The 27,521-nt window shown below is 32.6% G+C and overlaps 2 protein-coding genes across 2 annotated transcripts; both read left to right on the forward strand.

The window, feature by feature from the left end:
* The first annotated feature begins 675 nt into the window (after positions 1 to 675).
* Positions 676 to 3,120, forward strand: LOC18595561 (uncharacterized). The gene is given in 7 exon segments (XM_018122981.2): positions 676 to 843; positions 1,003 to 1,194; positions 1,196 to 1,231; positions 1,513 to 1,574; positions 2,387 to 2,475; positions 2,555 to 2,920; positions 2,923 to 3,120. Coding segments are annotated over 7 exon segments (930 nt in total). The 5' UTR covers positions 676 to 789; the 3' UTR covers positions 3,054 to 3,120.
* Positions 3,121 to 4,989: 1,869 nt separating this feature from the next.
* LOC18595562 (Mitochondrial transcription termination factor family protein) lies at positions 4,990 to 10,983 on the forward strand. Its single transcript, XM_007023572.3, has 8 exons — positions 4,990 to 5,146; positions 5,435 to 6,016; positions 7,233 to 7,370; positions 7,557 to 7,799; positions 7,973 to 8,086; positions 8,741 to 8,923; positions 9,776 to 9,993; positions 10,567 to 10,983. The coding sequence occupies exons 2-8, from the start codon at positions 5,489 to 5,491 to the stop codon at positions 10,901 to 10,903; spliced, it is 1,761 nt and encodes a 586-aa protein (XP_007023634.3). The 5' UTR covers positions 4,990 to 5,146; positions 5,435 to 5,488; the 3' UTR covers positions 10,904 to 10,983.
* The last annotated feature ends 16,538 nt before the right edge of the window (positions 10,984 to 27,521 follow it).

Below are 27,521 nucleotides of genomic sequence, written 5' to 3' on the forward strand. Positions count from 1 at the left end.
TTAGCTTATAAATAAACCCTTTAACTTCATTTGTAAATATATACTTGAATAAAATCTTCTTACTCCCTCTAAATACTTTCCTTTATATTTCTCTTATAGTTGTTCTTTTATATTTATTTCATAACAACTTTAATATTTTTAAATTTTTATATAACATTGATAAATTATTAATTTTAAATATAAAATGTGGACCTAGCTTTTATTATTATTTCTTTCCAAGTTGAAGAAGCAAGTCAAATGGAGCTCTTATTTACTTAAGTAAATATTCATTAAATTTTTTAATAAATGTCTTAAATAATATTATTTTTCACATGCATAATCTCTCTAATTAAAAAACAAATTTAAACCCCCTTCCCCCAATTAAAAAAAAATTATTTCTCATACATTAAAAATCATCTTATTAATCATTATACTATATGTTTACTGTTATTATAAATAGTAACTTACATTAATCTTTAAAAAAACGCCCCTCTTACATTTTATCCTCCGCCGGCACCGTCACCGTCACCGTTATTTTTTTGTGTGTGTTTCTGAAACGGCCATGTGTGAGGAAACGTGGCAGCCTACAGTAAGGTGGTGCATGTCAGAAGGAAACGTGGCTAGAGAGGGAAGTTTCTGGCTGCTTCAACTTCGAAGGGTGTCGTCTTGCTCTTCCCAATCCGGAAAGTTTTCTCATTGGATTTCTAGCAGCACGGTTTCTTTCCTTTTTAAGACAACAGACAAAAGTAGCGGCGACTTTGCTTCATTCTGGTCAGTGCTGAGTGGTAGGAGACGACAGAGAAGAATGAAATGGGACAAGGCCGAGAACACAAGACCAGAGATGATGCCCAAGTTGAGATTCAGGTCTTTTTATTCATCTGATCATTCTCTCCCTTTTGCTTTATTTATCATAAAAATGTCATGTTTATGATTTTAGGTGTAAATATAAGTGTGACAATGATATTGCAATAATGTTTCAAGAAGGGTCACTGAGCTAATTTCCTTGGCTGTGTCCAAATTCAGGAAAGAGGGGAAATATTCTTCTTCTATAGGCCTAAAGTCAACAAGCCGGAAGCTCACAGAGTTGACGATGCGCAGCGGTTGTACATTGTCTTGCGCCCAGAGTCCGGTGAGAGACTTGTTGAAGAGAAGCAAGACCCCCAGTCTGGCGAGGACGGTGCCAAGGAGAAATCAAATCAAGGTCAAAGTGGGTCGGGCAAAGAATGAATATGAAGGTGGAAAAGGTAGACAGGTGAGATAAAAGGAAGATTAATTTAATTCATGAGGCCCATGTGTACATTCATCTTAGTATTTTGTATATCTTGTTTTACCTTCTAACATCTACTAGTTGATGAATCTGAACCATAGAATTCATTAGAAGTGTGTTTAATTAGTCTGTCTACTACATAGAAGATAGTTGTTACTGCTACTAGAAATCCTGACCAGGAAACCATGATTGGAGACTATATATGCTATATTTTCTGTTTGTTGATTCAAAAATTGCTTGTTACTTGAAACTTCAATCACTTGTAGGAAGTAAATATTGAAAAGGAACCACTGTTAAGGTTCATTGTTATGGGACGAAAAAGTCTTCCAAATCCAAGCAGGGACGGAACTAGCTAAATTTTATCGAAGAGTTAAACACAGTTAAATAAAAGTTAAAAATTTTAAAAAATTAATATGTTAAATTCAATCAATAATGAAAATATGAAATTAAATATAAAACTATAATTTGTAAAATATAAATAATTAAAAATAATATATAAGATTAATAATTTTTTTTTATACAATCAAAATTATTTAAATACTATATATTCAAGAGAATTTCATTTTAATTAAACATAAAATGTAAAGCACATAAAAAAAATATACTCAAGTTAATTTTAATTTTCTCTTACATAATCAAGATTAATAAAAAAAATGATACGTTGATGAAATTTTAAGTAACAATGTAATATTACAACTTATATTTGAGAACTATATAATAATTTATTAATTTTTAAAAATTAAAATCATAGAAAATAAAATTTATGTAACTTAAAAAAGAAGAACATGACAAATAGAAGGTAGCTATCACATATTACATAACAAAAAAGAAAGAAAAAGAACATGGTTAATGGTTTGTAGAAATTTGAGAAAGAATATTTATAGAAACTTATAACATATGAACAAATAGAATAAATAAAAATAAATAAAAATAATAATAATAATATAAATTAAAAAATTTAAAGTTAAGTGAGATAAGTGAAATCATTTTATTATTTTTTATTTATATTAATTATTAAATAAAACATTATTTTGAGAGAGCAAGTAATAGAATATATAAAAAAATTTAAAAATTTTTATATGTTATGAAAAAAATTTTAAAAGTTTTGGGGAGGCCATAACATAAGGAGGCTCCGCCCCTGGATCCAAGCAAGAAGTCTCAACCTTTCTGGGGTTTTGTTGAATTGGTGACTACGAAGATAGAAGATGTGAAAAGTGCTATGAAAGGAGGCATTAATTTGCTCCATTCATTGGATATATTGTCCTTCTTATTACATATGCAAAGACTTAAAACGTTAATGTTGTGCAAAGGAATATGATACTTCAACAAGAGGCCACCGACGTAATTTTCCTGCGAGAGCGGTGGGAGAAGGCGTTTACCGCATTCTGAGGCACAATTCAGGGAAGAAGAAAATGCACACTCATCTGATCTACAAAATTGAATTCCCTCCAGAAGATGAAGAGAATGAGCCCCAAGAATCACTCAACATTAAGCGTGAAGGCTCATTCGTGATACAAATCAAGAATCCGGAACAACCTGGCAAGTCCCAATTCAGGGGACTTCAAAAGAAACGCAAGGCAGCCTTCCCTGCTCACCTGCAAGGACAGTTGGGGCAAAACAGGTATCATCCAGCTGATCCACCTGACTTTTTGAACTATGAAGGATGTGAATTCCTGCTGATATCGACGAGGAGTTGGGTTTGGAACTTGAGACCGAAGGGGAAGCAGATCCATCTTGTTCAGATTTGGTCAGGACTCTCGGGGAGACTGCATCTACAACTCCCCTTTTCAAGGGCATTTGGGCTTGAATGATACGTGGGCAATAGTTAACAATGACATTTTGTTTTCAATTGTTTTTGAATTCTTCATTGTCAAATATTTTATCAATTTAAATTCTTATGAATATACATTTGAGAACAATTTTGTTCAAAGTTTGTAATAGATATTTTTTTGAAAATCTATAATATATATATATAAGTAAGAATGTTGCAAAACTTCTTAATTAACAAAAATAAATATTTTTACTTGTTATACTTCTAAATTGTCATTTATCATTTTAAATAATTTTTAATTATTGTATAAATAATATTTACGCTTGCATGCAATAGTAGTATCAAATAAGGATAAAATTCAAATTAAGAGGTAGGTATAATTGCTCAATACAATAAAGTTCAATTTTTCACTATAAGCCCTAAAAACTTATTTCATTTAAATATAAAGTTTTTTTTTTCTGCAAAGTATAATGAAATTAATTTTTGTATAAAGAAATTTATCGAGAATATGTTGGCAAAGATAAATTCGACAAAGCTTATTGTCACGTTAAAAGGCTAGGGTAGAAGCTATTTGTTAAGATTTTGCTTTTTTTTTTTAAATGTGTATTAGGATAAGATTTAATTTGTTCGAATTATATAACAGTTTTAGGGAAGTAGTAATTTTAATCTTATTAATTATTTAAGTAATTAAAAGGTAGAATTCTAAAAGGTTTTTACTACTCAATGTCATCACTATTATAAGTTTATCTCACCAAAAGTTTATAACTTGATATACTTAATACTTAATACTTATTGTTTTAATATATGGGTTTACTTAACATTCTGGTTTCATTAATTTTCTAATGTGTTAACTCAAATTTAATTTGTTTTACTATTTGTTACACCTCTTATACTCTTGTAATTATTAATGAATTTTTTATTTATGCCTAACATAATTTATACAATTTATTATGCAACCTAAATGACAATTATTAAGGAATTTGAATTTTATAATGATTGCTAAGTTAAAAACATCTAAAACAGAATAGAATATGTAAAGTTATGGTTATTTGAAAAGGAAATATTAAGATTATAACGAAAAACAATATAAATTGATATATTATATTATTTTAATCAAGTATCGAAAGATATCACACAAAATGCAATAGATATGGTACGATATGATATAGTTTAATAAACTTTATCTCATCTAATTACTATAAAAATATTATTTATTTATTAAATATAATAAATTATGAATTTCAATTTAGAATTTAAATAGAAAATAGTAAAAAAAATGAAGCTTCAACATGTTAAATTTTTTTAATTTTTAATTAGTAAATTAACATAAAAAAATACAATGTTGAGAGCTCAAATTAAAAAAATTCAATTTATAAAATATAATCTTCAAATTTATTAGTAAACATAATATGTTAAATTATTTTTATTTTACATGTATAAATATTATTTATAATTAATTTTAAAATTTTTACTATATTTTATTATACAATACTATACTCAATATTAAAAAAATAAAATTTCGATACAAGACATAAGACATGTATCTTGATTTAATAGCTTTGATTAACACCTTCAAATTACAATGGTACAGGAAATAGATAAAAAAATAATTTTAATTGATATATAAATTAAATGGTTTTTTTTTTATTTCCTTGGAGAAGACTATTTCTATTTACATATCTAATTAAGTGTTATCTGTTTTTGTGATCTTCATGGCCATGTTTTTGTGACCAAGGGCCTTTCATGCCCTCTGTTTTAATGAAAGTTTATGCATTTCAAAAAAAAAAAAAAGTGTTATCTATTTTTTATATATCTGGTAATTGTTAAATATTTAAATATAGTTTATAAAATTTATAATTTCATCTACCTCTCTCTCTCTATATATATATATATTATAAATTAAATTGAATTAATTATTCAACATAATTTTACTTTAACCTGAAATCAAATTTTGTTCTTTTAGAAAATATTAACATAACACCCTCCTTGTTGCCATTCCTGGAAACACAGAAGCGAGGAAGCGCCTAATCTTTTGAAGTCCCCTCTGTTCAACTCAAATCTCGTTCCTCTGACAAACAGTGCACTGTTCACCTCGTTTACTCACGACTCTGCACTGCCGGCATATTCCAGTGAGCTTCTTTTCCCCTGACCTTCTCTTTCTGGTTTCCACTTCTTTAGCATATGTACAAGTACACGAGTATATTTTTCTTTTTGTTTTTTCTGTTAAAAGAATATGAAATATTAGCCTTATCAGTTTCAGGCCTCATCTTAACCTTCTGGGAAAGTATTCAAGACCTTTAAGCAAATAGTAAAAATGTTGGGAAGCCTTGAATTTGACAGATTATAGCTAGCTTCTTGTTTTGGGTTTTTTTTTTTTAATGACAAATATCTTTTTTCTTTCGGCTTTCTTCTATCAGAGTAAATTCTGCCATATGCTTGGTCTTCTCTGGGGGATTTAAAGAAAGTCCCCCATGTCCACCAAATCTTTCTCAACCCACTGGAATTTAAAATCCCTGTTCCCAAACACCTGTTTTCTCCATTTTCATCGCAAATCCTTTCCCAATGCTCTCCCATTCTCATTCTTTCAGTACCCAAGAATCCACTGTCCCAAGACTTACTTTCCTCAACCACCGTTGGCTCTATCCTATCCCAGTGACCAAACTTCTCACAATCTAACCCAAGCCCAGGAATCTGTTTCCGAGTACCTCCAAGACCTGGGGCTTTCCTTGGAGGACTCCATTTCCATAGCTTCTAATTCCCCCAAGTACACGCAAATGCTGGTGGATGGTGTTAAGGAGCTGGAGGAATGGAATGCTTGGAATAATAGTAATGGCGAAGGAGATCATTTGGGGTTTAAGGAAATGGTTATTTATATGGCCAAGGAGAAGGGTGATAACGGAAAGGTTGCATTTTTGGAGAGTGTGGGTTTGACACTCTCTTCGGCTATGAGTGTTGCACGTTATTTGTCCTCAGAATCTCTTCCAAGTTTAATTCATAAGGTTAGCAAGAAAACTCTTTATGTTTGTTTATATCTGTTTTATAGTTCAGTAATGTACATATTTGTGATGATCTTATCTTTGAAAGAAAAAACACATTATCAAATTTTGGATGGGAAATTATGTTATAGACATTATATAAATCATGCTTGTCTTTTTGGAGTAGATTTCATTTAGCCTCAAAAATGAAAATAATGACAAGCTTTGAAAATGAGGATATTCACGAAGCAGCTAGAATATTGCCCCTTTAATTTGTTCATATTGCAACACAATTTGGCAAAGTGAATAAATCTATAATGTCACTGTCATATGCTGTTAGTATCTAGAAATATTATGGATTTCATGTTATAGGAAAGGATGGGATTTTTTTCAATTGGATGATATATAAGATACAAATACCTGTTTTCTGGATTTTGTACAATAGACCTGTGATTTGTAGAATCACTTTTCTTGTTTTTCTCCTATAAAGTACTACATTTTAGTATTTAGAAGTTGTTCATGTAGAAAAAACTTTCTTCCTCTTGAAGTTTTCTTTTACATTAACCGTAAAGTAAATAATCAGACTAAAAATAAATGTTTTGTTATCATTTGCTTAAGATAGGGGGTGTTAGGTGTTTGCCCTTTCAAGTTCTATTTTAAGCTGACTTGTTGTTGTATTCTTGCACTTTGGCATGTTTTTTCTTCAGTTCATTTGTTAAGTTATTAGAAGTCTTCATATTGATGAATATGCATAACTTATTATGAGCAAAAGGAGGTTTTTACTAGATTTGACATAATTCTAACCTATTGCCTTTGTTTTTCTAAAATTCTTTCCAACAGTCTACTTTTTGGGTACTAAGTCATGGTCTAATTTGTAGGTATTCTTTCCAGACACATGGTATGAATTCCTTTAGAAATTTGCCATAGCTTTGTTCTTTTGGTAATCCAAAAGATCCTTTGGAAGAATATTTGCATGTTCCTCAATTGTAGCTCTGTGCTAAGTTTCAAAAGTTTTTGCTTTGTGTTAAATATAATGCTCTATTTTTAAGCTCTTGTAGATATTGTATTCTTGTTGAAATATTTGAAAATTATAGCCTTTTCTCCAATCTGATCAAGAAACAAAAATTTGATACTTTTCTTTCTTCAAATGAGTTCTGCTTCTTTTGTGAATTGACTGAAATGAGCTCTTCTTCTCAATTTGTTGGCCAGAGTCATTGCTTATTTTGGATTTGGCTTTTAGGTTAAGTATATGAAGGAAATAATCTTTTCTGGCGGTGATGATAAATGGCTCAGTGGTAAAAATGCTCGCCGTATGATGATGTATTTGTCAATTCCTTCTGATGAAGATGTGGAGCAAACCTTATCCTTCTTTGAAAAGGTATAATATGACTTCAATATTCTTTTTCTGTGTATGCGAAGTTGTCTAAATTTTTTTGCCTAAATACTTTTTATCCTTTCCTTCTGTTTGCCCTTTTAAATTCTTTTCAACCTGCGTTTCAGTTGCATAGCTTCATTTGAATGATTTGCTTCCTGTTGTGACACAATTTATGAGTATATGGTGCAGATAGAAGCGAGACGTGGAGGTTTAGACATGTTGGGCTCAGTAGATGCAACTTTTAGATTTCTATTGGAATCATTTCCGCGTATTTTACTGTTGCCAGTGGAGTCCCATTTGATACCTCTTGTTGAATTACTTGAGAATATTGGAGTTCCAAGGGGATCTATAGGAAAAGTATTTTTGTTGTTTCCACCTGTCTTGTTTTGCAACGTTCAGGGCATTAAAACAAAAGCTTCAGCTTTCGAGAAGGTACTATTTGTATTTCAAATTCTATGTATCATTTAGCTGAGTATTATTTTGAGCATTTGCAAAAGCAATGAAAAAGAAACTTTATGTGATGGATGCTGTACTGTTCTATTGTTGAATATGATCATATCTTGTGTGCCCTTGATCACAGGTTCTTTTTATGAATTATCTTATAGGTTGGTGCAGCAAATAAAGATGTTGGCAAGATGTTGCTAAAATATCCATGGATTCTTTCAACAAGTATTCAAAATAATTATGAGCATATCCTTTTGTTTTTTGAGGAAGAAAAGGTATAATTGACTTGATGGCCCAGCTTGGGTTGCTAGCTAGGGTTCTTAGCATGTGCCTTATATACATGTGCTTGACTGTTTACCTTGTTTATGTTATGGTTTGAGTTGTGAGTCCATCATGTTTTTTATAGTTTGCTTACTTGAGGGGTCTGTGTGTGTGATTGGAAGGTGCTATTGTCATTGTCATGTTAAGTATAATAAACAGGGACTGATCAAAATTAATTACTAAACCTAGAAATTGTTAGAGTATAAGATAAAACTCCACAAGTTGCATTAGGTGCCTGATAGCGTATTCCTAAAGCCACAGGCAGTTTTGTTCTTTTGTGATCTTCCAATTCCCTGTACTTGGCACAACCTTTATTCTATGTTGTGTACTGTTTTTTTTTAAAAAATTTTTTTGTTCTTTCTCATTCAATTGGATAATTAATTATGTTTCTGTCAGGTACCTAAAGTGAGTGTTTTGTATCATTGCATTGTATCTCTAAACAAAATCAATCTCTATAAAGCCATAAACTTGGTTAGACAGTTGCATTCTTTCATCAATATCTCAATCTGCTTATTTTATTTCCACACAATCTTAAGTTCGTCTTCTTGCTTCTTTTCTGTTGGATTACTTTTTGTATTGAATTGTCTAAGTTATCATATTTGTTTCAGATACCAAAAGCGAGTGTGGACCGGGCAATTAGAAGCTGGCCTCATATATTGGGTTGTTCAATAAGTAAGTTAAAGTTGATGGTGGAACAATTTGGTGAATTAGATGTTAGAAACAAGAAGTTGGGCCTGGTTATTGCCAAAAGCCCCCAACTACTATTACGAAAACCTCAAGAATTGCTCCAGGTAGGTGGTTGTACATTTTTGTTTTGGTTCTTGAGGTACACTTTTTACCTTTTATTTATTGCAATTTTTTGATACTCCATTTCCATCTGTAAAGGTTGGATCACCCGTTAAAATAATAATTACCTCCAATATAGCTATCACATCTGATCTAGGTCACTTTTATCCATTCAATGTAATATGTTGAAAGGAATTGATGTGCAGTATGGTTATACCTCACTGCTGGCATGATATGATTCAGATTCCCATCTACTGCTCCTCATTTGTTGCTTCTTCACAATGCTTTACACTTTACTGTTCTGAAGGATTCTTCTTTATTTTATTTTGCCTTGATAGCTCCTAATTAAGTTGTAACCATTGGGGAGGAGCTGCTGATGTAACCTCTGGCCATTCTTTTTTGTCACACTTTTGTTATGTATTATGATTGCTAGCCTTCCAGTTAACTTATTAGTGGTAACATGTTTTTATTACTGCAAGGACCAACATTTTGTTGGTTTCTGGAGATTAGGGAGCGACTCTAGGTAGTCCAATTCTGGTGTTTTTCACTGTTCAAGAGATTGGCTAACTTGTTTCATCAACTGTCTAATGCAAAAATTTTTTTGTGAAGAGCTGAGATGACTCTTGTCAAGTACAACTTGTATCTCTCAAATAGTCCTTAAAACTACTAGTTCTCACGAGTTCTAATCAACTATGAAAGAGAAATTGTGGCATTAAATCCGCCTAGCTTGTAATGAAGAATATATTTACTTTTAGTTCCAAACAGTGAATTTGATTGCATTGCTCTGCGTTTTAATTCATTTCATTATTTTTCTTCTTTTTCTTTCATAATTATATTGTTATTTCTGCTTTGTACAGTTTGTTCTATTTTTGGAAGGCCTCGGTTTTGATCGGGAAACCGTGGGGAAGCTAGGCTGTCGCTGTCCTGAAATTTTTGCTGCCAACATCGATAAAACTCTGAAGAAAAAGATTGAATTCCTTGTAGAGTTGGGTATTTCCAATCACCACCTTCCTTGGGTCATTAAAAAATATCCAGAGCTTCTTGTGTCTGATGTGGACAAAGCTTTACGTCCTCGGTATTGCTTCTATTCATTACAATTACACTGTGCTCTATATTTGTTGAGATGTTGTGTGGGTGGAAACATATTCAAGACAAACTAGGCATCACATTTTAAAAGAAATGAGAGTTATTGTCAAAAAAAGGAAAAATAAAATGAAAGTTTTGGTTCTATGAAATGCTATGTGCCTGATAAATGGTACTAAAGCTCTTTTTTTTTTCTATCAAAATTTTTAAAAGATCACACAGGAAATGAACTTGATGACCCTGCCCTTATAATCTTGAGGTGCATTATGTTGAACCAACTATTCAGAATACTATGTGTTGGAATTAGGAATGGATTTAAAGAGAGATATATGCACTTAATGGTGGAATAACAACAGAAAGTCTTCCTTGTTTGCTACTTTTACCCCTCATCCCTCCCAGCCAATGAAGTTCGATAACACAATTTTAGTTTGAAACATTAACATGTTGAGTCGCAAATTCGGATTTTTTCAATGTTATGATCATAACTTAATATGCACAAGTTACAGATTATGCAGTCATGAGAGAGTTATATCGTTCTAACTCTATCTTGCGGTTTTGTGAACAGGATCCAGTACTTGATGGAGATAGGGCTGTCAAAGAGGGAGATTGCTTTAATGGTACGTAGGTTTTCTCCATTACTAGGGTACAGCATTGAGGAGGTATTGAGACCGAAACTCAAATTCCTTCTAGACACCATGGAAAAGCCAGTGAAGGATGTGGTGGACTATCCAAGGTTCTTCAGTTATTCATTAGAAAAGAAAATAAAACCCAGATTCTGGGTACTTAAGGGAAGAAATATGGAATGTAGCTTAAAAGATATGTTAGGTAAAAATGATGAGGAGTTTGCTGCTGAGTTTATGGGTGTTGGAAGGATGCTTATTTCACCGTCCTCTCATCAATGATTTGTTGTAAGATTAAATTGTCTGTGATGATAACTTCTTGTTTGTAAATGCTAGATAGGCGATCTCTTAAGTACATATCATCTCGTTTTTTCCATGGAGCAGTTGTCCTGGTAGTACTCTTCGTTGTCAAGTGTTACAAATTTGATGGTAAGAGTTGAGGGCTCTTTAGAATTTGAATTATGAACCGGAATCAGATCAAGGGACTGAGAGTTCATATAAATTGTTTGATTACATGCCAGCGTAAAGTGTCATTCCAGGGGGAGAAAGTTACTCGATCAAGTAATTGGATTCCATGCATGCACATCACTGGATTTGTATTTTAAGTGTATAAGGTGATGATGATCCATGTGCAAGAATAGATTCATGCAATATACTAGCAGGTTTCTTCCTACTCCTTTGAACAGTAAAACTAATCTAAAAAAAAAAAAAAAACCCGAAAAGAAAAAGGTTTAAATGTTCAAGTTGTGTAATTATGTGCTAGGATCATTTGAAGACTCTGACCATTATCATAATGTGCATAGACACTTATTTTAGGGGTTGAGATATATTCTTTTGACATCCTGTCATAAGTACATTCATAAATTCCTTTCCACTCCTAGATCAAATAATTTGGTTTAGACAGTTTTAGAAGACAAAGAAACCTTTGAACGATATTCTGCTAAGGCCAACACTGGCATACAATTCCTATGTATACCTTGCAAAATGCAACACAAGTTCCCCTTGGAAACTCCAATGATTTCAATACCATAAACTGGCATTAACAGTCATTGTTAATGAAGATTCTAAATCACAATTTCAAAGAATATTAGACCTATTAAATTTGCCTGTAATATTTGATTGTACTTTTTTTTATATGAAATCATAATAACCTTGTTTCATCTTGTATAAAAAACAATGATCTTTTCTACTTCATTGAAATCTCTTGCATATATCTACATGTCACTAGTCTTTTTGTAAAATACAAAATACAAAATTTAAGATTTCTATTTTCACAACATGGTATTAGAGCAGACGTTGTTCCTCTTGTTATTGTCCTCTTTGTGATAGGTTACCACATGATAGGTTCGTTCTGTCCACATGTGAGTATTATAATGGTGATAAAAAAAATCTCACATATATTAAGTTGAGATATCTTAAGTATATAAATATAATAAATCTCCCTCCACTTATTATCAATTGGTTTTAGGTTGAATGTTTTTCTTTAAAAAATTTAATATGATATGAAAGCAAGGTCTCCTATTTTCTATTCTTTTCCAAAACCTTGTCTCCATTCTGTTTAAGCTGTACTTGGCCCTTCAAAAAAAATCACCACCGGCCAAACCCATAGCCATTGCTATATCTAATTTGCCACATGCATTGTAACGTCAGTTGCCGATGTTCTGCCACGTGTTGTATCATATATCACTTTTGTGACTCAATGTTTCTACTACTTTTGACCTCTTGGTTTCGATTTTAGCCTATGTTTATGCTAATTTTGACTATAAGATGGAGAAACTTGAAGTTCCTAGGTCGATTGCAACGTTTTGACGAGAAATAATTACAATATTGTGAGTCCAAGGCACTAGAAGTTTTCTGATTTAGGACAAACTTTGGCCCATTATCATCGAGAGCATTGTTCAACTTATACGTGGAGCTGATGAGAATGCTACCAATTACGCAGAACGCCTTGAAGATTGTGATAGTAAAAATCATCTAGTTATTCCTTGGTTTTAATAACACCTTTGATCCTAATATTCATGTTCAGTTTGTTGATTTTGAGACAACAAAGGATATTTGTGTTTTTCTTAGAATTAGGTATAAAACTTCTTGACTTGCTCATTATTATCAATCGTGGACTACTCTTCATAATCTAAAATAAGAATCCAACAATTCAGTGAATTAGATACTACTATTCGAAAAATTAATTTTGAGGAGATGCATCTGTATAAATATTCACATATTGATATTGCTTTTTCTATTAGTGATTTTAGGCAATCAAACCAAAAATTTAGAGCTAAGTTCTGTTAGAATTATCGCTAAAGAGGTTACAATTTTTCTGATTGCCCAGAATTGAGTGTAGGTATTGTCATAAGGTTGAGCATATTATTGATAATTGTTTTATGTGTCCATCAAGACCTAATGGTGGAACCTCTAAATGTGTCACACCCCAACCCATAGTTGCTTCTGTAGTTCGAGGTGCGAACATCATAACATATACCCAAGTCACAACTTACTAAAAATTAGCAAATTATGATAAAAGGATTTGTTCATGCATTCACAAGGGTTATACATCCTTTTCATACACCTAGAAAAGCTTAAACTTCAATATTATAAGAACTATTCCAAAATACTAAGGAAAACCCTTTTTAAATCTAATATCGCTTTCTTGTAGACCCTTGTCGAATACTCAAACTTGTATCCAAACCAATGTTAAGCTTTATCAAAAAAAAAAAAAAAAAGAAACAGAATATAGTGAGCCATAAAGCTCAGCAAGTAGGCTAACCATAGTTAAGGAAATGGCACCCAAATAACTTAAGTGAAAGAAAAGAGACCAAAACGAGACATTTCCAAGGACTCTAGAATGGTATTTTAGTGGTTCTAAACAACTCTTACCAAATGGTTCAAAGCACTATAAAAAACAGAGCTCTTAACTTATGAAATTTGAAAGTTATAACAAATATAGGACACAAAATACATATATAAATCAAATATCAACATGTCACATCCCATTTCCTAATGGGATCATGATCGGCGCATGGACCCATACGGAGTATGGCCCGCTAGGCCCAAGCAAGCCTCTTAACCTCAATTAATCATCAATCATATATAAGCATAAATATATGCAAACATAAGCATCCATGCATAGGCGTAAGTACATAATTATGGACTTCTCAGCATAAAAGGTGTACATGCTTCTCATACATAAATATGTACCCAGTACAATTAACATAAAATCTATAAAAGCATCCCTAATGCTAATGTAGGCTCGCAGGACATCATTCATAGTATTCATATAATATCATGAAAATAAATTTCCATTCCATGGCTCAACATTCTTAATACTTACATATTAACATAAAAGTAATTTGCCACACAATGGCTTAACATTCCAGTGCAAACAATTATTTAGAAACGAAATAAAAGATTGACCTGTCCACAAAACAGGACTTGACACTGCAAGTGTTTGCTAGATCACCTACCAAAAGAGGAACGGATTACGTCTCCATGACACTAGCAGTTATAAAAAGTGCTATCACTGATTTGTAATAAAAATAAATGGAAAAAATAACGTGTGAGTCACAAAGACTCCGTAAATGGATACAAGAAGGGGACAATCCAGGGGATAAGAGTATTTCGTAAACATGCACTTGTAATCTCATACCATTCATAAACAATTTAATCATAAAGTTCATGAAACATGGTATCTAAGAGCATTTGAAATAGCTTTTGTAAGAAAATGAGTTTGCATAACTTTTAGAAGCCTCTTTACCTTTGGAATTCTCATCAAATTCCATCAACAACATTTTCTACAATGAATCTATCAATACATTCTCAGATATATCGATACTTTCAAGAATTTATCGATACATTAGTGAAATGTATCAATACATCTCACACAAAAAGCCTTATGAGGCATTTTGTTTAGAATATATCGATACTTTGAACACAGAACCCAAGTTTTTGGGCAAAATTCAACATTTTTATCAGGCCTTAAGTCCCCTCATCTCTTGGAACTACCTTTATTCTATCAACTTATTCCTATGCCAATACAATGTATAAATCATAAAAAGGAAAAATCATATAAGCTCGGCATGCAACATTTCATAAACACATAACAACCACGATCATCCCATTAACATTAAAATGCCTTATTCAATTATCATAAATCATAAAATATGATGGTATGTCTCCCATCAACCTTGGGCCGACAACGTATAGTCTCATTACATCTTGGACGCTATGATGCATCATAGGAGTGAAGTCGTCACTTATACCTCATGAGAGTGGAATCAATCACACCTATTGAGTTCTCATACTCATAGCATTAAGTATGTGAAAAGTCCATCATATACATGCTTACTCATCTCATAAGGTATATGGAAAATACATCATATACATAATCTCATGGCATTCATCATGCTTTCTCAATCATCTCATGTAGTATTTGGAATATACATTATATACATAATCTCATGGCATTCGTCATGCATACTTCATCACCTCATATGGTATATAGAATTTAAATCATATACATAATCTTATCGTATTCATCAAGTGATTTAATGATAACCTACATCTGTATGAAGATATAATTAAGCTTTAGTGGGAATTTTTAAGAATAATATAGACAAAAGAATTACACATTAAAAGATTATATAAGGATAAGAAAAATAATGAATGAAGCATAGTTAACAAACTGAGAGTAAAGTTGAATGTTAAAAGTATATTTGCAAAAAAGATCGCATGCAAATTAATAAGAAAAAAATAACAAGTAAAACCTTTGGGAAATAATTGCAAAGATAGTAATTCTTGTACTAGGAATTCTTTCTCTTCTTACTCATGTAATTCTTGAAGTATGGTTTAGGTCCCCTTCCCTATTGTATCCTTTTATTTTTAATTATTAATAAAACTTTTACAAGGTAGCTAGGCCCTGCGAGAACTTCCAGCATAAAAAAAAACCTTTGGGAAATTGAAAGCAAAAAATAGAGCAGCATGCAATCTAGGATGCAGTGTTATAGTTAGTAGCATCAACTGTAAGAAAAAAATGTAATAATCTTGCTAAAATAGATCGATGAAAATGAATTTTTTATTAACTACAAAATTCGTCTAATTTATAATAAAATTTTGTATTATTGTGCAATTAACTATAAATAAATTTACTGTCTAGAAGGAATGTGATAATCAAGAATAATGTAGTTGTTATTATTGTCAATAAAATCTGTATTGAAGAAAATAAAATAAGCTTATTAAAATAGAGCAATGAACTTGGAAATCTTATCAACAACAAACTTACATCAAAAGGTCAGTATATAATAACGTATAATTGATCAATTGTAATTTGTAACATAATATAAATAAAGTTAAATAAGTATTGTTGTGTATGTGTATAAAAATATTACATCTAACTTGAATCTAAATTCTCAAATATTTATTTGTAGACTATATTTTTTGTTTGTGTAGTAGGAGATCCATCATCATTTATAATCAAAATTTTCAAACCTCTTCAAGATGCCATTCTCGATAAAGCTGCATGTAATTGACCATGAGTAAAAACGAGCTTAGATAAATATAAACCAATTTGTCAAGGGTTCGACCTTGACTTTTGTTGATAGTCATACCATAGCATAACTTCATTGGAAACTGTTTTCTGTTAAATACAAATGGCCATCTATGGTTTTTGGTCATTAATATAATTCAAGGTATATAAAATCGATTATTTGTTTCAATGCTACAAATGATTTTGCCTTTTATTATAATATGAGCAAATTGTGTCACTATAAGCTTAGTTCCATTGTATAGACTTGAATTTTTATTTAAATTTCTTAATAACATAATGACAGTACCTACTTTCAATTCTAGAGCATAATTTGGTAAACCAGGAAATTTTAAAGAGTTCAAGAATTCAATTGGATAAATTAGTTGATGATCTGGTATACAATCTGATGTGTGTAAAATTAAGTCAGTACTATAATATATTTTTGTAGTTCCTAGTATTAAATCTAGTGCATATGTATTTATCAAGTCTACAGTCTCATTATAAGGTGTTATTATTGCCCTTTGTCTATGATATTCTAAATTTGCATAGTAAATTTGAAAGTTATCATAAATTGCAATAACTATATTTTCTATTAGATTATTTGTCAATGGTACTAATAAGTCATATGGTATTTGTATGCAATGTGAGTCATCTTCATTTTCTATCATACAAGATTCTAAATTTCTATCACCTATATTTAATAACCAATGCGTAAATGTTTCGATCTCGATTTTTGTTTTTTCATCAAGATCATTCCTTAATAATCACATATTAGTTTTAAGATGAAAAACCTTACATTGAGACCATAATGAGGATTGATTTATTGTTGCATTAATGATATCTATTTTATATCCAGATTCAACTATAGGTAGAATTTGTTTAAAATCTCCTCCTAATAAAACAGTTTTCCACCAAAAGGTTTATCAATTGTTTGTGGATCATCATGACTAACAATATCTCTTAAAATTCTATCTAAAGCTTTAAAAAATACCTATGCACCATAGGTGCTTTATCCCACACTATCAAACTACATACTTAAACTAATCTAGCAAGCTGTGTTTTTTTTTTTATTTGACATGTTGAGTGCTTATTGATGTTAAGTGGTATTTTAAATCTTAAGTGAGCAGTTCTACCTGTTGGTAATAATAAAAGATGCAATACCAGAAGAAGCTACAGTTAGAACTATTTTTCCTATTGGTCGTATCCCTGAAATAATTGTATTCCATAAGTAAGTTTTGCTTGTGCCACCATGTCTATATACAAAAATCATTTGTCCTTCATTATTATCAATAGATTGTTTAATACATTGATAAATTTGCATTTGTTCGAGGTTCAGGTTTAATAGTAAATTCATATGTATTTGTTGTAGATCCAATAAATTGTAATTCATTTCCTCATGTATTAATCTATTTTGTCTAATATGAACATTTTGTTGGTTTGGCATAGGTAGGTTGAATTTAGATGAAGAACTACAATTGTTGTTCAATATATCTTTTAAAGCAACTAAAATATAATTTCTAATATCATTTTTTGGTATATTATACTGTAAATTTTCATATGCATGTTTTCATCTATATTCAATGTCTTTTGTAAATAGTTTCCAATTATTTTCAAAAAGATCTACTAGATTTGCTAGTTGACAAAACATTACTATTGTTACAAATAATTGTCCTAATTGCTCACCTGAAGCACAATGTGAAGCTTGAACCAATGCGTCATCACATTCTTGATCAGTTTCTAATAATCCATGGGCTTTACATACCTCCTGGAAAGTTAGATAAGTTATTCAATTCACTATTCTTATTTTTTTTATAGCTAGTTGCTCCTGTTACAGTATTTAATGGCATGCATAGAAAGTATAATTCAGTTGTTGCAAGATGTACATAATTGATTCTACCTATACATCTTCCTTATTTTCTTTTTTTCCATCCTGTTTCTTGTTGATGCCGATCATATTTTGTAGGAAAGTTTGCATAACGTAAATGTCTACCAGTTTCATCTGTTTGGTTATTAATCATCCATTCAATAAAGGTTGTTTTCTTGATATTTGACCTATGCATAACTCTAGCTAAGTTTTCATTGTCATGAAAGTAAATATTTTGTTTATTTGGTAACTGAATTACTAATCTTTGAATTACTGGTTTTCTATGGCGTATTAGATAACTAAAAAGTCTCTAACAGGTTTCATAAGCTGATAAATATTTACAATCTAAATATGTCTTAATTTCATCTATTTCAATGGATGTTTTTGCTTCAATTTTATTAGTATTTGAATTCATGTTCTCTAAAATTACATTAGCTTGATCTAGTCATTTATTGATATATTTGAATAAATATTTGATGGCTCTAGATTGTCCACAAATTTCAACATTAATGCGAGCTTGATATTTGATAATCAAGTTTACATGATGTGGCACTACATATCTGTTATCTAATTCAATACCATTCTTGACTACTTTATTTTCTAGGATATTTCTTCTTCGATATATTGGGAATCCATCTTTACTAATTGTGGTTGTATTTTGAAAATCTTTTGAAAAATATTTGGAACAGAATCCTTTACTCATGCATGGAGAGTTTGGCCGTGATAGAGCACATGGTCTATAGAGCTTAAACTCTATTACAGTTTTGTATGATATTGGATCGACATGTTTGGCTGGCAATTCAATTGATATGATCCTATCTATATCTTCAGGAGATAAACATTTACGGTCATGGTGTAACCATAGAAGTATATGGACATGGGGCAACTCTTGTTTTTGAAATTCAATAGTGTAAGTCACTGAATATCAAAGAGTTTAAAAAAAGTGTGTTAGTATTTACATAACATTAATTTTTTTATTCTAAAAAAGTATTCTATTGTCTATAAAATCTTAAATATTTGATTTATTTTATCGGTTTACCAATTGTGTTAGGATCGAAATTATTGTTTTTCATCAAATCATCTATCAAATACCAAAGTTTTATTTTAAACTCTTGAAATTATATATAGTCTATCTTCTAGTCTTTGATGTGGGATCAAACTTAGTGCACTTTCAATTTCATTCTATCATGCATTGCATGTGAATGTAATGAATAGGTTTGGACAACCATAATATCTACAAATGGTCATAGCATCTTGGTAATTTTGCAATAAAGACTTTTTTTAATAAATTCCACAGCTCCATATTACTCGAATTCTTTTGCTTCTTTCTTCACTTACTTCCCATTGACACTTGTCAAACATCTTTTTGAAAAATAAAAGCAAAGCCTTTTTATCACACTTGGAAGAAAATGGGTTAATGGAGTTCCAAATGGATAAAGAATGATTAAAGCTTAGTCAAATACCAAGGAAGAGCTCTCAAGTTGCAAGAAAAGCCAAGGAGCCGAGAGCTTCCAGTTTACAAGAAATGGGTGGAACTCTCCAATTTCCAAGCCCTTTTATTAATTTTTATTCTCTCTTAGCTGAATTTCATTTGCATCTCATTTACACTTTTGCTTTAAATTTCATGTACATCTCATTTCATCTTCGTTTACATTTTATTTCCTTTGCATTTTTCCAATAACCCGACATATGATGGCCGACCCTTATGATGAATTATGCATGCTTTTATCATTTTTAAAAGCTTGTATCCCACCTATTTAACACATGACAGATTGCCCATCATTTTATTGGCCAAACCTTAATTCTTGAATTCTTCCAATATTTCACTAATTGCAATTTGATCCTTCTACTTTTTATTATTTACAATTTTATCCCTTGACGTTTTTCTTTTAACTCTAGTTATCTTTGATTTTTCCTACTTTACAAATGTACTAATAAAATATCAAATTCACATTCCACCAAAGTGTCACCATAATATTTAAATATATACATACACTTTTATACTTTATTTAATGAAGACACGTGGGTCCCACTAATGCTCCTTTTCTTCATCACTTTTCTTACTTTCTCCCACTTTGGCCAGATCCAACTCCCTGAAATCTACTTTCAGTATTACACTATCTTATTCACTTGTCATAAATAAATTAATATTATTTTAATTCTATGTCAACTTCTTCATTTCCACAAAACCTTTTTCATTGATAAAAGCCACAATTCATCTTTATTGGCACTTAATATCTTAATTTAATTAACATCCTAAGGAGCAGGATGTTACAATAATACTATTGATAGAATAGATTAAAATGGTTTGAGGTTTTTATATTAGTATTAATAATTTGACTTAAGTAATTGCATGATGTTAATTGTTCGAGTAGTTCCATATCTTTGTGATAAACCAATATTAGGAATATCTGGCTGTTGGCAGTGTGAACTCAAATCATTGTCCACGTTTGGAACATTACTTCCTGAGCGTTCATTGCAACTGACTGAGAACAATATATAAAATAAAAATTTCTTTTTTTAATAGGTATTGTTTTTTAAACCAAACATGGTAGAATTTGTTATGTGTTCTATGAAAGTTGTTTGTATTTCTCCTTGAATATTAATAGTGGAATGTACAATGACTTGACCTCCAATTGGCATATCAATAACATTAATTATGTTTTTGCTGTTTGATCTGTTCTTATGTCTACCTATGAGAATTTGTTTGGTACTTTTATTTACTAATAAATGGGAGCTATAAGGTTTTTTAGAAGTTTAGATCTTTTATCATTCAATTTTTACATTCTATTAAGCCTATTTTGTTTCCATTAATTAAGTTAATCCATTATAATATCCAAACTAAAAATTCTAAGAAGAAAATAAAAGCTAATTTAAATAAAAGCACCAACCAATGCAAGAATAAAATAAATAAATATACTGCAATTCATAAACAAAATAAGTTGAAACACTTTACAATAAGCGATTGCAGTTTGGTTTCTTCTTGATTGAAGCTCTATAGATTGAAATCCAAAACGATTTGCAAAGAAGATTTTATGGAACAATAAACCAAAAGCAATGTCAACCAATACTATTTTTAATAAAAAATAAAAAAAATAAAAATTTATTTTTGAAGTATAATTTCAAACATATTTATGACATGTTGAACAAATTAGACAATAACAGTAAAGGTTAAATAACAGTAAAAAAAATACCTTATTGTATTGAGTTAACAATTTTTGCATTATCATGGAATGGTCAAATTTTGTTAAGAGTAAATATCCTTCTCATAACTAAAGGAAAATAAGGTTATACTTGAGTTCATTAATATTGTTGAACAACCAAATTCTTCCTTTCATAGCGAGAAGGATTTTTTTCTAAATAAAATTCAGCCATCAATAACAATAAAAAACATTGTTGCTCTAAGCCAAAAAAAAAAAATGCTAAAATGAATTCATTATAAATATCAAGCAGCAAGAAAGATCTAAAGGAAAAATAACATAACAAAATACTATTTAAAAATAGTAAACAAGCATATGACTTATAAAACTTTATGACAAAAAATGTGATATTTTTTTAAAAAATATCAACACATATAATAGCATAAAATTGTCAGAAATTAGAAAGAACAAAAACAATATGCATACTAAAAACCTAATGCTTTACAAACCATTATGACAAAAAAATGCCAAGATTTTTTTTTTGGGAATTTTTTTCTACCCCATAAAAATAACGTGTTTTTAGAAATAAACCTCTAGATAATTTTAACTATTTTTAGCCACAAGAATAGATTTTGGGACAAAAATGCCCTTAATGAGCCATCTTCGTTGATGCGTACTCTCAAACAGGCGAAAAATGAGAAAATAAATATGCAAAGAATTTGCGAACATCTAATTTTGTGCAAAACATTCATTTTTTTCACAAAGCTTGTGCAAAACAAAATAATGTTGCATGAGATGATTTTTCAGAGATTTCAGACATGCCATTCAGATAATAGGAGAAGAGTGATATTAAACCGAACGAGGAATCGGTCGTGATGAATCGAAAGGTTGAAGAATGATGTGAAACTAGAAATCCCTGATACGGTGGTGAATCAAAAGGAGAAGGATGTGAATCCAAAGCATGAAATGGTCGTGCTATAGCAGGCCATATGTGACACGGTTGTGGCAAGGCAGGGTTTAGAGTTTGTGAAACGGCATGTTGGGAATGTGTGACACGACATGGTGGGAATGTGTGACACGGCTATGACATGGTAGGGTTTAGAGTTTATAACACGCCATGGAGGGAATCTGTGACACGGCTATAACATGGCAGGGTTTAGAGTTTGTGACACGCCATGAAAGGAATTTGTGACACGACAGGGTTCAGAGTTTATGACACGCCATGGAGGGAATCTGTGATATGGCAGCATTCAGAGTTTGTGGCCCGACATGGAGGGAATTTGTGACACGTCAGCTTTCAGAGTTTGTGACACGCCATGGAGGGAATCTGTGACACATCAGCGTTCAGAGTTTGTGACACGGCATGGAGGGAATCTGTGACACGTCAGCCTTTAGAGTTTGTGACATGCCATGGAGGGAATCTGTGATAGGATAGCATTCAGAGTTTGTGACACGCCATAGAGGAAATCTGTGACACGACAAGGTTCAGAGTTTGTCAGACTCCATGGAGATCTGTGACATGGCAGGGTTTAGAGTGTGTGACACGGCATGGCAATTTATGAGTGACATGAAATAGTTTGAAAAAGGAAAAAAAAAGTAGGCAAATAATGAGGAAACTGATTGGACTTACATTGAATGAATTCAATGAATAAATGAATATTTATAGAGGAAATTGTGAGGCCATTTCATTTTAATTAATTATTTTCCAAAAATTGCAAACGTGTGTGTGAAGGAACTCAAAGAGTTTGATTTGATTCATTCCTCATTCCCAAAGGTACCAAAGTGTTTGACTTTGTTCTTTGCAAGCTTGATGATGCCACAACAATAATGTCGATTATCAGTGAAGAGGTCAGTTAGTCTGAAAATAAAACTTTTAAAACTTTCTTTTGTTCGTTAATTTTTGCTGGGTTTGTTTGATATGTTCGTGTTTTTTCAATCTTTTTCAATTGTTATGTTTAAACTGTTTTCTTCCCAGTTTTATGGTCGTACCAAAGTTTTGAACTATAACAGATATGGCATGTAGTGGTTAACTACTTTTTAGGGTTTTTAGCGTGTCATGACATCGGTTATTTAAGGCAGTTCGTGTAATGAGTTAGTAATTACACTAATTAGCGTGTCACATGCCATGGGTATTTTAGGCCAATTCATGTAAGAACACAATAATTATAGTGATTGGCGTGTCAACGTTGGCGTGTTACAACATTTGACTTGATATGCATGGCGTGTTACAACATTTTACGTTTTATGCATGTCGTGTTATAACATTTTATATTATATGCATGGTGTATTACAACATTTTACGTTATATGCATGGCGTGTTACAACATTTTATGTTATATGCATGGCGTGTTACAACATTTTACGTTATATGCATGGCGTGTTACAACATTTTACGTTATATGCATGGCGTGTTACAACATTATGGGTTAACTCACTCGTGCATGTGTGCCATATTTTGTAAATGCAGTCCAGATATTATGAGGATCTTGACAGTTTGCTTATTGTGCTGAGGGAGAAGTGGGTGTTCAATGTCATTATTAACACTCACTATAAGTGGTCGCAACTGCATTACATCAACAAGACTCTCCAAGAGAAAGAGGAGTATGATGCAATGAAGCGTACGTGCTTTGGAATGCTGTTGGACGTATATATACAAGGCTACTTCTCCGTTGGTTTCTTGCATAACATCATGATTCATTGAATTACTGTGATAGATTCAACGGAACATGAGCTACGGTTTGCCAATGGCAAAAGCAAGGCTCGCATATCAAAGCATGAGTTCTGCCTTATCACCGGACTGAAGTTTGGTCGAATGCCTGTTGTGTTCACACAACCGTACGAGGTTGTTGCGGACGAAATTCATGCACGATACTAGAATGGGCTGCAGAGCGTTAAGTTGCAAGTGTTGCTTGATATGTTCTGTGGAGGCAACTTTCAGCGACTAGGGAGACGCGACTAAGATGGCACTCATTTTGATCGTGAATAACATTTTCTTTGGTCAAGACTACCATAGACAGGTGACGCCTTGGCTCTTGTCATTAGTGGAGGACATCAACGCTTGGAATGTCTTCCCATGGGGTCACTATGTTTGGAGGCTAACCTTGGAATATCTTTTGAAGGGGTTCAAAGTGCCTACCTCAAACGTACAGAAGGATCGTTTACGGTACAACATTTACGGATTCACGTGGGTGATACAAGTACTGTCACGTAACATTTTCCTTTTCCTTTTGACATAATAATTTATGGTTGCACTTGTTTATCATTTATGGTCTGATAATGGTTACATTTGACTTGCAATTCTGGGCAATGGAGGGTATTCTGGCCTTGTGAAAGATAGTTGCCCCCTTTGCTTTAAAGGACAACGTCTATCCACGTATGTGTAGATGGCAATGCAACCAGAAGCTAAAAGACTTATATAAGGTAGTTGAGATGTTGGAGTCATCTCAGCAGGTGAGTGAACAACTACTAATTTCTACTGTGAATTTGTATAATAATTTTTCCTAAAATTTAATCATAATCCCTATTTTGCAGTTGTAAGCAGTTGAGACCTTGGAGCCCACCCTAGATGAGGCCAGTCGAGATTATTTTGTGGACATCGATGTCTCGTTATCTGAGGGCCACCAATACGTGCCAATAAGGCACATGGAGGATCAGGTAGACTTGGGCTTAGGTGCGAGGGAAAAGAGGAGAAACTTGAAGCAGAAAAGAGCCACTGGTGCCATGAAGCGAAGGAGCACCACCACTGTTAGAGTCAATGAGCTGTTGATCCTCGAGTTGATAGAGGAAGGTGACGACCATGGTAATGGCAGTGAAGAGTCGATAAGGACGGTTCTAACGGTTTGTGTTCAACAATTCTATATGTGATTATCGAATAACATATCTGTGTTTGTAGTTGGACCATGCGATGACAGCTCCACAACCACCGAAAGGTCCTCCTCAAACTCACAGTGCTAACAACGAGCCAGTAAGGATGGTTATAACGGTTTGTGCTCAATAATTCCATATGTGATTATCGAATAACATATCTGTGTTTGCAGTTGGACCATGCGATGACAACTCCTCAACCACTGAGAGGTTCTCTTCAGATGCACAATGCTAACGACCCATCGGTAAGATCGATTTTAACCATTTGTGTTCAACATTTTCACATATTTTTATCAAGTAACATAGTAATTTCTGTTATTACAGTTGAGAGAGGTGACGATAGCTCAACCACCGATCGGTCTTGTTCAACCTCACAATGGTAACGAGCAGTCGGTAAGGATATTAAAGTTCTAACGGGTAATGTTTAACAATCCCATATATGATTATTAAATAACATAGTAATATATGCTATTGCAGTTGACCCATTTGACAAGAGTCAATGACGGAGTAGTCACGAAGCTTCCGCTGCAACAGATCATGCACTAGTATAAAAAAGACACGTCGGAGCTAAAGGCTTCAATTTAGTCGTTGACTCTGGCGATGCAGAAGTTTGAAAACCGTGTCGTTGCTCAAATTCTAGACGGCTTGAAATCACAGGTACGTTATTCTATCTTTACTCATATATTGGTCATTTACGTTTAGTAGGTGTAGTTCTATTTTTTGTTCTCGATTTATGGTTTTTGGTATTTTATGAACTAACGGATTTTCCCATTTGTGTCGTTCTGTAGAGCGGTCCTTCATCTCACGATGCTAGTGAAGACCACGATGATGCTGATGATGGGCAGCATGATGAGCCTGGTGTTCACATTCACGATGACGTTGTTGGTGCTGACCGAGACCCTATTCTTGAGGTCGATCCGAATGATGCTGTGGCAGAGGATGTGACCTTTCAATTAGATGATGATGAAGGAGACCTTGTTCTTAAGGCTAATACGGTTATTGATGCATCTACGAGAGGGGAGGGGGACCTTCACTCAATAGTGGTAGAAGGAGAGCATCTTCTTCAAGTCGATGCATTAGTTGAGGTAGTAGCAGGAGGGGACCATCTTCCTCAGAGCACTCTTGAAGCCAGCAGGTCACGGTTGTTGTCACCAAAGTCATCTAATGTCCATCATCGTGCAACACAAATTTCAGACCGAGTTGAGCCGGCATGGCTGAAAATGGCAAGTAAATACAGGGCGAGCTCGTATGTTGACCCCTCATTGAGCAGTCAGGATGTAAAGAGCACAACGGTTGAAGCATACGAAGCTTTCAAGAAGACAAGTGTGCAAGGTAAGCTCATAAATAACATTGCAAATATTGTTTTTTAATCAAAAATTAATCCACCAAGGCTTTTCAAACTCATTTTGTTACATATATAGGCGTAACGTCGGGATCTTAGGGGATCAAGGGGCTGACTTTTTCACAATATTGGAGGATCCTAAAGAAGAAATGACTAGTGAACAAATAGACACATGCCTTAACATATTTTGTAAGCGGATGATAGGGCCGAAGTCGAAGTTGTACACAACCTGTGCATGTGTGGTTGACAAGATATTCTTCATAAGTTTATTTGAAAAATTTTCAATTATGAACATACTAAGTTTTTTATTGCATTAAGTGTAAGCTAATGTATACATGATTCACAAGACACCATCCATATGCTGCACACCACATTTCCAACTAAAGATGCCCGGTCGACTATGGAAATTCCAGATGAGTTACGGGGGTACTTGGAGGTTGAGAAGCTAACATACAGCAAAAATGGGAAGATGTTGATTTCATCCTCGAGCTTTTCTATGTGGGTGGGCATTGGGTGGTAACGAAGATCGACTTGATGAGGTGGACGATCAAGGTGGTGGACACCACAAGAACTTCAGATGCTAAGGATAACGGAGTGCATGTGGCTCAAATGACACCCCTTATGACAATTATGCCAATAATCTGCCACCAAGTTAGTTATTTCAACAAAACATGCCGAAAGACATGGGATTTGACGTCGATGCCATTTTAAATTCATTTGCTAAAAGCTAAAGTGCATCGACAGAATGATAGTGTCAGCTGCGATATGTTCATGATAAGGTACATTGACGATATTTTGCAATCAAAATCTATCAGAGTTAAGTAAAATATGATTGCAAATATGCGTCGCCAATACGCTGTAGAAATTTTTTTCAATAGTTGTGAAAGCGAACCCTAAACATATAGGCTCTTGTTTGTACATTTTTTTTATATACAATTAATTTTATTAATTTTATTATTCATACATTTTATACATTACTTTTTCTTTCTCAATTCAAACCAGTGCCTTTAAATTAATATTGCAACCACGTGGCGTGTCATCCCATTGGGGCATGGCGTGTCACCCTTGAATACTGGAACAAGTTAGCGTGTCGCGCCAAGTATCTAATTCCACTCAACGTGTCATGCCAAGTATCTGCTTCCACTCAACATGTCACCACAATTGGGGCGTGC

This window comes from Theobroma cacao, chromosome 6 (assembly GCF_053813885.1).
Source record: "Theobroma cacao isolate CCN51 chromosome 6, ASM5381388v1, whole genome shotgun sequence".
NCBI classification, from domain to species: domain Eukaryota; kingdom Viridiplantae; phylum Streptophyta; class Magnoliopsida; order Malvales; family Malvaceae; genus Theobroma; species Theobroma cacao.

Bases quoted from the DNA above. Each gene is read 5' to 3' on its own strand.
- LOC18595562 (XM_007023572.3), top strand. From the start codon at position 5,489: ATGTCCACCAAATCTTTCTCAACCCACTGGAATTTAAAATCCCTGTTC. The intron at 6,017-7,232 runs GTTAGCAAGAAA...TTTGGCTTTTAG, and splicing joins TTCCAAGTTTAATTCATAAG to GTTAAGTATATGAAGGAAAT. The intron at 8,087-8,740 runs GTATAATTGACT...TATTTGTTTCAG, and splicing joins TGTTTTTTGAGGAAGAAAAG to ATACCAAAAGCGAGTGTGGA.